The sequence below is a fragment of the Sinocyclocheilus rhinocerous genome, unplaced genomic scaffold (assembly GCF_001515625.1).
Source record: "Sinocyclocheilus rhinocerous isolate Xijiao unplaced genomic scaffold, SAMN03320098_v1.1 scaffold50, whole genome shotgun sequence".
Lineage (NCBI taxonomy): Eukaryota > Metazoa > Chordata > Actinopteri > Cypriniformes > Cyprinidae > Sinocyclocheilus > Sinocyclocheilus rhinocerous.
In genome coordinates, this window is record NW_015641057.1 from 678,323 (window position 1) to 690,884 (window position 12,562).

Sequence of the window (12,562 nt, forward strand, 5' to 3'; positions counted from 1 at the left end):
AATTTGCTTTTCTAAAAAAAAAACAATTTCTTTGTAAAATAAAATAAGCAATAAATATATATTTCTATTAGATGTTTATTTATTATAGATTTTGATTTAATAGTATTAACTATCTAGTATTATATACTGTTTATATAATATTCTAACATTCTTATATAATATTCTTAATAATAAGGGATTATTCCAAACTACTTAATAAGAATGTAATATTTGTAATATTACTTCATGCCCCCAAAAATATGACAAGTGAATGAATATTAATTCAGAAATTGTATGTTTAAGTCATTGATGTATGAATTCCATTTTTAATGAATTTTTGGTGCATTAGAAATGGCATCATGTCAACTATTTGTGGTTCCTTTTTGTAGGTGCGAGACATGAATAGTAAGAGCGTAGTTGCTCAGCTTGAGGAAGACAACATAGATCTTCTCGATCCCTCAGAGCCTATGGTGAGCACAAAGGAACCGGCTCCTCTGCCTGACTCGCTTTCTGAATCATCTGTGGATTCAGAGGAGATCTCAGAGGAGACCACAGAGGAGGAGGAGCTGCTGGAGGTGCCGGAGTCTGCTGAGGAAGAGGCTGTGGATGCAAGTCACCAAGTGCCTGAAGATGATGTTGAGAAACAAGCAGACAAGGCTGAGAGTGCCAAAGAGAGTGAAGTGTTATTAGAATCGCCAAAAGCTTTTGCAGTAAAGGTGAAAGAACGAGATGAAGATGAGGTCGATGAAGATGTTGTTGAGGATGAAGCTGAAGACGGTGGAGATGAAGATGATGAATTGACGGTGGTGGAACCTGAGATGCAGAAGAACTGTACAAATGAGGTTGGAGGTCAGACAGGTTCTCTAGAGCCTGAGAAAGAGGAGACTTCAGCTGATGAAAGCGAATCATCTGCAGTCAATGTTGAGAACGTTCCTGAATCTGATCCGAAAGTCAGAGATGATGTCTGGAGATCAGCAGAGATGCTTCTTTCTACTGTGTCTCCTGTGCTGGAGAGTCCAGTTCTCCATTCTCAGTTCTCCAGTGCATCGATGTCTCCGGTAGAGCAGGAAGAGGAGCCTGAGTCCAACAAGCTAGATGTGTCTGGTGAGCCTCAGGAAGTGTCTTCAGAAAAACCTGAGGGTGTTTCTGAGCAGCAAGTTCTTGAGCCACCTACAAAAGAACCGACGAGAATGCTTGAGGTTCGACCTCGGTTCACCATCGCCCCTGCGTGGCAAAGGTCATTGGCTTCTGGAGGCGCCCAAGAGCAGACCCAGACCATCTCACTGGTGCTACCAGAAACGAATGCTTCTAATGAATCTCCCCAAACAACTGAACTCATTACTTCCGTACAAGAAGAACGACCCAAACCAGCCCCAGCTCAGAGTTCCCCAACACTTCCTGAGCGGAAAGAGATGCCCCCAGAGAACCCATTTGGAGTGCGCTTGAGAAAGACTCCAGTCCTGCACCGCTATGGTTTAGATGGAGAATCGCCTTGGACCCCCACTCAAACAGAGGCTTCAGGGGCGCAGGAGACCCAGGACCACGAGCAGAGCGGCAGGAAGTCTATCTTGCCAAAGAAGCCTGATCTGCTGCTAGCTGACACTGTGATGCCCGTCAGGAAAATCCCAGGTACCTCCATTCTTAAACAGCTGACTGTGTATACATGGGGGGAAAAATGACTTTTCAAATTAAAAAAAAAATTTTTTTAATCATTATTTTGTTCTGTTTTACAGTAAAGATATTTAAAATCCTGAAAACAAGATAAATAAAATACTTTTTCTTACCAATTATTTTCATTACTAAATTAAACTTCAATGTAAAGTCATTTAAAAGTCTTATGTGACTTTTTACTATACTATACTTGTATTGTAAATTCAATTATTTTATTGCAAATTCCATTTAAATTATTATCATTAAAATAATATGCAACATTAAAAAAGTAGTGCTGTCAAACGATTAATCGTGATTAATCGCATCCAAAATAAACGTTTTTGTTTACATGATATATGTGTGTGTTCTGTGTATATTTATGTATATATAAATACACACATACAGCATATATTTTGAAAATATTTACATATATATATTTATATTCATATAATTTATATTATATGTATAAATATATTTAATATATAAACATAACCTATTTTTCTGAAATATATACATGCATGGGTGTGTATTTATATATACATAATGTACACACACATATATTATGTAAACAAAAACGTTTATTTTGGATGCGATTAATCGCGATTAATCGTTTGACAGCACTATAAAAAAGATACAAATAAAATAATTTTGCTTTTGGAGTTGAAGGGATGATCAAATATTTTTACTGTGAAACTGGACAAAATACTAATTATTTTAATCGTTTAAAAATGTTGTTTAAATAAAATTATTAAATTTAATTATTAATTCTTATTGAATAATTATATATTTTGCAATGTAAAATAGGACAGTTGCAACCTCTTTAAAACTGTTTTATAGTGCATTCAGTTCAGGAAATGTTTTTTCTTTGTGTTCTTTTGGTATTTATTTGTAGGCATACATTTAGATAATCACAATTTCATGTTATTAAGACGACTTAAACTGGTATTTGCAATGCATTTAACTTGCATAACGTGACATTTCAGAGCGAAGCAGAATGTTTAGAAAGAATACTGTAAATATTACAGGGCAGGGCTTTATTTCATTGATCCTAAAAAGTGGGGGTTATTTTATATTATTGTTTAGCGTAATTTTTACTCTTCTGTGTTATGTAAGCAAAAAAAAAAAAGTATCATAAAAATAACATGATGCATATTTTATGTCCTTTTTCAGATACAGTGGGAAGAATATCTGTTGGTAGCCCCGAGTCTCCAAGCTGGATCTCTGTGGCCAGACAGAAACAGAGGAACTTCATCGAGAACTCGCCAGAACACTCTCCAGAGAAACTTCCCTCGCAGGTTTGTGCTGTTGCCTCATCTAATGAACAAATATGTCATGTCAAATCTTGCCCGCTTCTCAAGGAGGTGTTTGAAAACTGTGTCTTAGCATCATGAAGCAACAGAACAATCGTATTCACGCATATATCCTACTTAGTCATCTCTGCATGTTGCAGCTTGGGAAAATGCAGTATTCTGGAAAGATTTAATGAAGTGAAATGAATCGAACGCTACTCATTTTTTGTGGTAATTAGTTTTAGCCAATGCTACAAATACTTGATTCCTTAATGATATTTAGCGTTAATCTCTCAGATATGGTTTATTCTCCCTCATTTTTAAAATGTGTCCACTTGTTCTCAGGGGGATTCACCGGGCAGTTTATCAAATCCAATCGCCAAAGAGCAACCGGCACAGCCATGTTCACCTTTACAAGGTAATAATCTTTCCATTAGTATCATTCGCTGTCATGGCCTTACATAGCAAAGCTTTTATGGATCTTGCTTTGTTCTGTTTGGTCTAAAAAGTGCAATAATCTGCAAAGTCACAAAATATGGGATTAATCTCTTAATAGCATGAGGTTATGTTCTAAAATCAGATTGAAAAGGAAATGTATATCAATAAATGTCTGCCCTCTAGCGGATATGTATTGTAACTGTTTACATTTCCAATATAAATACTACTATCATACAGTACTTTTTCTTACCTTTACACTGGCGGACAACTTTTTTTGGGGGGGGGATGTTTTTGAAAAGTCTCTTATGCTCACCAAGGCTGCATTTGTTTGAGCAAAAACTACAATAAAAATGGTACTGTTGTGAAACATTATTACAATTTTAAAGAACTGTTTTCTGTTTGAATATATTTTAAAATGTAATTTCTTCCTGTGATCAAAGCTGAATTTTCAGCATCATTACTCCAGTCTTCAGTGTCACATGATCCTTTAGAAATCATTCTAATATGCTGATTTGCTGCTCAATTATTAGCAATTATTATTGGTGCTAAATTATTAATAATAGATCTTATTATCCTTGTTGAAAACAGTTTCTGCTGCTTAATATTTTTGTAGAAAATTTTGTACATTGTTTCAGGATTATTTGCTGAATATAAAGTTAAATAGAACATGGTTTATTTGAAATATAAATCTTTTGTAACATTATAAATGCCAATTTAATGCATCCTTTCTAAATAAATTCTAAATAAATATATATATACAGTATTGTACTTACCCAAAACTTTTTAATGGGCGTGTATTACCGTTTCCACAAAGATATGAAGCAGCACAACTTTTTTCAACATTGATAATAAACAGAAATGTTTCCTGAGCAGCTGTAACATTATAAATGCCAATTTAATGCATCCTTTCTAAATAAATTCTAAATAAATATATATATATACAGTATTGTACTTACCCAAAACTTTTTAATGGGCGTGTATTACCGTTTCCACAAAGATATGAAGCAGCACAACTTTTTTCAACATTGATAATAAACAGAAATGTTTCCTGAGCAGCAAATCATATTTTAAAATGATTTCTGAAGGATCATGTGACACTGAAGACTGGAGTAATGATGCTGAAATATTATATTATCATTTTTACTGTATCTTTGATCAAATAAATGCAGCCTTGCTGAGCATAAGAGACTTCTTTCAAAAACATTAAAAAAAAACATTAAAAAAAATTAATTATGCCAAACTTTTGGTCGGCAGTGTATGTGTGACCTATGTAATTGACCTATCGGTAAGCCCCTCCCCTCGAACGCAGATGAGCCAATGGCAGTCGAGTATCAGTTGCACGGGGAGCAGAACTCGGACATCTGTAGGTTTCAGCGCCATAGAGAAACATTGGAAGATCCTAAGCTCGCATCGGTTTAATGGTGTTTATGCTACAAAAATGGAAAAACGATGTGCCTAGGGTACTTGTAACACTAATTCCAGTTATCCTGAGAGGATAGGCAATGTAATTTATTTTATTCAATTTCCTAAATCTAACCAAAACTCTCATTAAGTTACACTTTTCATCTGCTCAAGAAGAACGTTATACCGGGTTCAGACTACACAATATTTTTATCGGTCACGATAGTCACTGTGTGCTATATTAGAGTGCCTCTACATATTAATCTGGTTAAATGTAAATTAATTTAATCTTACTCCGCGGTATATGAACGGTGTTGATCCGGGATGTTGTCATTGCGATCGTGACGACCGTAACATAATTCTCCCGTTTGCATTGTGATCTGTATTTTTACTTATTTATTTTAATATATTTTATATATCCCTCCATGGCATATTTAAGTCCCACTTGAAGGTCCATCTGTGTCCCAAATTGATCAGAAACACCTCGGAAGAAGGTTTTCACTGACAGCTGTCAGCAACTCCGTTTGTTTGTCCGAGTGAGCAACAGTAACTAAGGGGGGCGGGGCTTACTGATAGGTCAATTGCATAAACATAATGGCAGACCTACGTAACTGCATAAATGTATTATGTCTGATACGATACATAATAAACTAAAATAATAAACTATGAATGAAGATGAATATATAAGCTGTTATCCATTGTTTTGAATGAACAGTGTTCTGCTCCCTTGAACTGTCCAACACATCCACGGTAGAGAAGGAAAGCAAGAGAAGCGCTAACCCGTCCACTGCACCTTTGGCCCAAGATGAGCCTCCCTGGCTGGCTCTCGCTAAGAAGAAAGCCAAAGCATGGAGTGAAATGCCCCAGATTGTTCAGTGAATGGCCCCGCTGGCATATGGACTTCATAATTCTTCCCTATATTTCCATACACATAAACAATACATGTGAGCAGTAATAGGAACCATATACAGCCTAATTTTGCTTAATCCGCCCGGTGTCATTAATGTTTTTCTGACGTCAGAAAGGAAACGATGCACATTAGACTGGGGCTTATGGGTAATACATTGCATTTGTATTATAATTTGGTTTGCAACATTTGACTGTTATGTAATGCTTCAAACTGAGGAGAAAAAAGCCTAACGAGATTTGCATACAAAAAAAATTGAAAATGAGCCGCCATCAAAGCTGTGTTTTTATTTAGGACTGTGTGAATACCGTAATTGCTCTTTACTAAGTAATTTTGCTATGTTACGTTATAGCCTTTAAAGTTAGTAACACAGTTATCATGAATGGAGCGGAAGGTGACTTTGTATTTATTTATCTCACTCTTGTATGTTTTATGTATTTTTGTATTTACGTGCACAGCTTTGTGACTTGTACATAAAATGTGAAGTATAAAAAGAAAGAAAAATAATAAAATGGAGCCATGTTTATTTGACCCAGACACAGATCCTCTTTCTTCGTTTTTTTTATATACATTTTTCATTCATTTCTGTTTCTTTAGGATTGTATTGGTTATTATCGAGTATCCAGGTAGTATTTAATGCATGTAATTGTCATTATGAAAGCAGAAAGTATGAGCAAAAGATAACATTAAACCATCCAGTATTTGTATCTACGCTACCATTTTTTGAACAGTAAGATTTTTTGTTTTTTAAAGAAGTCTCTTCTGCTCACCAAGCCTGCATTTATTTGATCCAAAATACAGCAAAAGCAGTAATATTGTGAAATATTTTTACTATTTCAAATAACTGCTTTCTATGTGAATATATTTTCAAATCTAATTTATTCTTTTGATGCAAAGCTGAATTTTCAGCATCATTACTCCAGTCTTCAGTGTCACATGATCCTTCAGAAATCACTCTAATATGCTGATTTGCTGCTCAAGAAACAGCAGGGGGTATTCATTTGAGAAATTAACACTTTTATTTAGCAAGGATAAAGATAAAGACATTTATAATGTGACAAAAGATTTCTATTTCAGATAAAAGCTGTTCTTCTGAACTTTCTATTGTTTAACTTTCTACTGGGATCCTGTTGAGTCTGTGTTATAGTGAAATGTTTAGTGTGCAAAACATTAAGCATTAGCAAACATTTCCTATCATATTCCTGTTTGGTACAGACCTGAGAAGCTAGATTGGACAGAGTGGAGAAAAGTGCAGGTAAAGGTGAATGTAGGAAACAGTGACTAAGCAAGTGAAGACAGATTTGTTTAAAGGGGTCATATGATGCGATTTCATTTTTTCCTTTCTCTTTAGAGTGTTACAAGCTCTTGGTGCATAAAGAAGATCTGTAAAGTTGCAAAGACTAAAGTCTCAAATCCAAAGAGATATTCTTTATAAAAGTTAAGAGTTAGCCACACCTCAAAATAATGTTCTTTTTAGCAGCATCATATGACCCCTTTAAGGAAGAAGGCGTGGCTAGAGGCGTGGCTTCCTTGTACAAAATATATACATGGAAGACTTGTTTTATAATGTCCAGAATCTCATAATGAGCACTGATTTACTGATCTACTAACTTCTATTAACACTTAATTATATACAGTATGTGTCAAGTGCTCAGAGGTTACAATTGTATTCATCATGCCACCTGTAATAATAGCCTACATAAATACGTATAGGCCTACATTTGAGAACATTACACCAAGCCAACGAATAGCATTCTATAAACTATACATGAATCAAAAATATACAACTGTCAGGTTAGAATAATAATCAATCCAAGTGACAACTGCAAACAGATGAAGCTAGAGCTTTTCTTAGAACTGACTCCAATTCTCTCAGTGATTCTGGCAAAAACCAGCTAATGAATTTTTAAAGTCAAGATAAAACGTGTTCTGTTGAGTGTCTACAGTCTTAGTGTATCACATAATAATAATAAAAAATAATATAAGTATACAATAATATTATAGCCTGCATTTTGAAACGGCAAGAATATTAAAACAGTTACAAATATATCAGAAAAATGTTGTAAATACATTTATTTTCAATACACGTGTTGTGCAGTATGTTGTGACAGAATAAGTTACAATTTAGCCTACACACACAACATCATTAATTCGTTTTAATGTCTTTGAGGATCTCCTGATCTATTGTCTCTTGATTTTTTTGTTATAATGTAAGTTTTATGTGTTTGCGTTTTAAAAAATGAAGTTACAAAAGATCCTCTGCTGCATTTCCAAATAACAACATTTTACCACAGAATCTCAGTTCTGTTTGAGCTCTTATGATAGAGGAATTCAGAAGGTGCCGCGGGAATATATAAAGCGCGAGACTCAGCTGCTCACTTCGCGGCGAGTAAAGAGTGTGTTATAAACAGTGTTTACCGTGAGTTTACAGTTGTTGATAGCGTTTTATCGTGCTGATTATGGGACAGCGACTATCTCGTGGAGAGAAAGCGGAGGGACAACACTGACACCCACCGACCACACGAGCTCCATCCTCTCCTGAAGAGACGCCTGTGACTATCGGCGAGGAGGAGAGGAGACAAGACCAAGAAGAAGAGGCAGAAAAAGAGCAGGTTTCGGAGGTTTGCTTCTTTCTTCTGTTGTTTCTCTCCCCACAAATCCACCAAAGCTCAGAGTGAGCAGAGTGAGGAGGAGCAGGACACTGGTGTGTCTCCATCCAGGAGCTGTACTGATGATACATCAACATGAACATCAAAAAGTCTATTAATCATTGACACACATCACCATCACATTATACAAATGCAAATAAATACGTTTTTTCCACTACATGTGATAAATGTTTTAACATAGTTTGAAAAAAAAGTAAATATTTCAAGTAAGAACTTTCCCTTAATGAAAAAAATAATATAAGTATGTAATACTTTATTGATATTATTTGATTAAAAACCAGCTTTTGGTTGATATTGCTGTCTTTAGATCAGACGTCTCTGCAGGACGTCTTCTGTAGAGGACAATGATCATCAGGAGTCTCCTTCCAGTGCTCCTGAAGACCCCTCACTGCCGAGGAGCAACGCAGGACGTCCAGCCTCAAGATCAGGACAGTCCAGTCAGTCCTTCAGCAGATGAGTCCTTCACATCTGAGACATCTGGACTGTGACGAGATCACGAGGAGCGAGGGTGAGTTTACTGTCATAACCCAAAATATAACACAACCTCTAAAGGAACGTTTGTTTTAAATCATATAGCTGCAACTGAGGTAATATTTCTTTAGTTTTTTAGTTTTACACCATTTAGCTTTTTTGCAGTTGACTTAAATCGACTTGAAGTGCGACAAATTAATTTGAAAAATATACTTATCAATGTATTTCTCAATTAAAATGAATGAAAAGTAGAATTATAATAATTATATGAGAATTCGAAACAATTAGAGACAATGTTAGAATAGTTTTAGAAAAAGTATGGCATGCCATACTGCTTTATTAAATAATAATATAACTATAAAATAAAAATAAAACTATAATTATATTGTAATAGACCTCATTTGCTGGACGTATGCCATCGGCGAGGAGTTGGGGAAGGAGGCTCTGTCTTTGAAGGGACCCGCTGTGTGTGACAGAAAACGAGTCGTACCTCAGCCTTGTAAGAAGACTGCTCTCATCTCATCTCCTCTCATTTACTTGTTTCAATTGATAAGATCTTAGATTCATGTAAAACACAGTACAGATATTTCAATAGATAAACAGACTGAGCTGAATGTTTATTTGAGAAACTGCTTCCATCTGACCATCATAAAGCAATCGTTCTTCTAGCCTGACCATCCCAGTCCAGTTCCTCTAGAGGTGGCTTTGACAGTCAAGGCCAATCAAGGCCCCCGCTGTGGCCACATCATAGAGCTGCTGGACTGCAGGAGCATCCCTACCAGTACATCATGGTCTTAGAGCGGCCCTCGCCCTGCATGGACATCACGGCGAGCTCTTCAGTGAGGTGCTGGTGCTTCATTTCATGCGGCAGGTGATTGATGCTGCAGTCGTTTGCTGTTCCCGGGGGTCTTCCATCGGGACATCAAGATGTCCATCCTCCTGTTCAACACAGAGACCGTGGAGGTCAAACTGATCGATTTCGGTGTTGGGGACCTCCTGAAGAGCTCACCCAACATCACCTTCAGTGGCATGTATTCTCTCTCAAACATGTAGTTTGGGACTTTAACTCTAGTGACCAGTTACAGCATGTCTTAATCCACACATCATAGAGCTGCTGGACTGCAGGAGCATCCCTACCAGTACATCATGGTCTTAGAGCGGCCCTCGCCCTGCATGGACATCACGGCGAGCTCTTCAGTGAGGCGCTGGTGCTTCATTTCATGCGGCAGGTGATTGATGCTGCAGTCGTTTGCTGTTCCCAGGGGTCTTCCATCGGGACATCAAGATGTCCATCCTCCTGTTCAACACAGAGACCGTGGAGGTCAAACTGATCGATTTCGGTGTTGGGGACCTCCTGAAGAGCTCACCCAACATCACCTTCAGTGGCATGTATTCTCTCTCAAACATGTAGTTTGGGACTTTAACTCTAGTGACCAGTTACAGCATGTCTTAATCCAGCGAGATATTAACAATGCACTAAGAACATTCTCAGAAAAAGAAAAGCCATTCAAAATATTTTTTTTTGTTGACTGAAATTAAATGCCATTTCAGTCAGAGTAAAGTGAGAAAACTTAGACCAGCAAATGATTCAAGCAGGCTATAAGTACAGTCATTTGCAAAGTTAAATGAATCAGCTTTTTAAACGAATCGGTTGATTCAACTCACTCATTAAGACAGTCACTTGCTGCCACCTACTGGCCGTCGTAGTTTCATATTTTAAAAAGTAGCTTATTTCATTTTTGCAATCATTTGATATTTCTACATTAAAATGTTATATTTAAAATTAACATTTATGCACAATCCATCTATGAATTTTGTTGATAGTGATTTCATTTGATTGTTAATAGCCAGCATGTCTTTTTATTCGATTGAATATATCGATTAAATAAGAACCTGACATAAGAGGACAGGACACACATATGACAATAACTTTTATAATACTAATAAGCCAACATCTCTGGCTTTTTTTATGTATTTTTTTGCTAAAAGTTATTTCAGGGTTTTGATCTCTCAACTGAGAGAACACATCCTGTTTATTATATTATAATGAATATTTAATATTACATTTAAACTTTGACTATAGCCTAGACATGTTGCATATTAATTGTACTATTTATGAACCTCAAAGCATATGTTTGTGTATTTTGTGTTACTCCATAATGATGTTCTATTTGAGGGCATTTGTAGTGTAGGTATACGGCCCAAACATAACCTCAAGCCCAGGGGCCAAGTCCTGCCCTGCATGTGACAAACTCTTTCCTCCAGGGACAGCACATTTCTGTCCTCCTGAGTACTTTGAGAAGGGTGAGTACTGCGGGATGCAGGCGACGGTGTAGTCGCTGTGTGTGCTGCTGTTTATCATGATGACCAACCGTTATCCGTACAGCAGCGATATAAAACTGATAGACACTGATGTCTGGATCGAGCCCGGCTTCTCAGATGGTAAGAACTTGATCTTAATCTTAATTATTCAAAACAGAGAAAACAGTGGCTTTATAAATAATGGCCTTATGGATAATGCAGGAATCTCTCAGTTTAGAAAGCAGGTGTGAAGTTGAAGGAAATAATCAGAAATTTCTCTCATTTTTCTGCACAGAATGATGCTGTTTTAATCACGGTTGCTTGACGAGCGACCCGGAGCAGAGGGTTCATCTGGAGGAGATGCTCTCCCATGCCTGGTTCAAGGTAAGTCTAACACAAGCTAAAATGATTTATTTGTTTTTGTCTTTTTGTTGATTTGATTTGATCAGAATACCTTCTGCAACTGTTATATAGTCAATCCATATACACTGCACGTGATGTATTTTTATACCTTATGAAGTGGTGTTTGTGTAATTTGTATAATTTCTAATTGTGTTTCAGGTCCTGTAGGTCGTGGTGAAGAGGGTCAGTCTTGCGTCTGGAGGACTGAGACAGGTGTCCCCTCCATCTCTCCAGCTTTAGCGTCTTGCGGGGCTGGCAGGCCACGGTTGCGTCTGGTACCTTTGCTTGAGGCAGTAGTTTTAGTGTCTTGAGGAACTACTCGCCTAGGGATGTGAGTTGTACATAGTTTAGTTGTAGTTAGTTAAGTACTGCACCATCCTATTATTAATCATATTATTAATAATGGAGTCACCCAGAGTAGGCCTGTTGCAATAATCAATATATCGACTTATCGCACAATGTATGTACATGACCTCAATCATTTTTGGTGACGCAATATATTGTCCCATTATATTTACATATAAATTAACATCACCATGTTTTGTACATTCCACTGGCGCCGGTGTCTTTTGCAGCTTCTCGTACATAACGTGGTGTAGTCATGAGGTGCTAGTTCAAATTAAAAAAATGCTTCTACAAAAAAAAGTTTCATCTGAAGATATGGCCTTGTTTAGGGATCTGTGCCTTTGCGCATACATCTGACTGATAAGTAGGGATTGTGTTTTTCAGCAATACAGTGCACCCTTAATTTACAGAGAAAGGAAGGCCAGGGAAAAATCTCCATACTGTAGAAGCACTGTGTTGAAGGAGCAGATGCCACAGGACTGAAATGTGCTGGAGCATCACTGAACCATTTCTCCTGTGTTTTTCTCCTTCTTTATCTTGCTTTCAGAACAAGAACCACCTGAAGACTCCCTGTAAAGAGACATCACCCTCACAATGAGTCTCTTCACTGGTTTTGGCAAGTCTTTCCCTGCTCTTTGTGCAAAAGTGCCAGTTCCCAGGTATGATTCCATCACATTTTGTTGGTGTAATCTATAGATTGCTCCTGCTGA

General features: G+C 36.9%; 1 protein-coding gene and 1 pseudogene across 1 annotated transcript in view; both read left to right on the forward strand.

The window, feature by feature from the left end:
- The window catches only part of LOC107754507 (uncharacterized protein KIAA1211-like), a 39,862-nt gene extending 33,660 nt beyond the window's left edge, over positions 1-6,202 (forward strand). Inside the window, exons 9-12 of the mRNA XM_016570986.1 lie at positions 369-1,608; positions 2,800-2,924; positions 3,264-3,336; positions 5,473-6,202. Coding sequence (XP_016426472.1) covers positions 369-1,608; positions 2,800-2,924; positions 3,264-3,336; positions 5,473-5,636 — 1,602 coding nt within the window. The 3' untranslated portion in view covers positions 5,637-6,202. The remainder of the gene's footprint in view (positions 1-368; positions 1,609-2,799; positions 2,925-3,263; positions 3,337-5,472) is intronic.
- A 2,584-nt stretch (positions 6,203-8,786) lies between these two features.
- LOC107754508 (serine/threonine-protein kinase pim-2-like) lies at positions 8,787-11,728 on the forward strand (annotated as a pseudogene).
- The last annotated feature ends 834 nt before the right edge of the window (positions 11,729-12,562 follow it).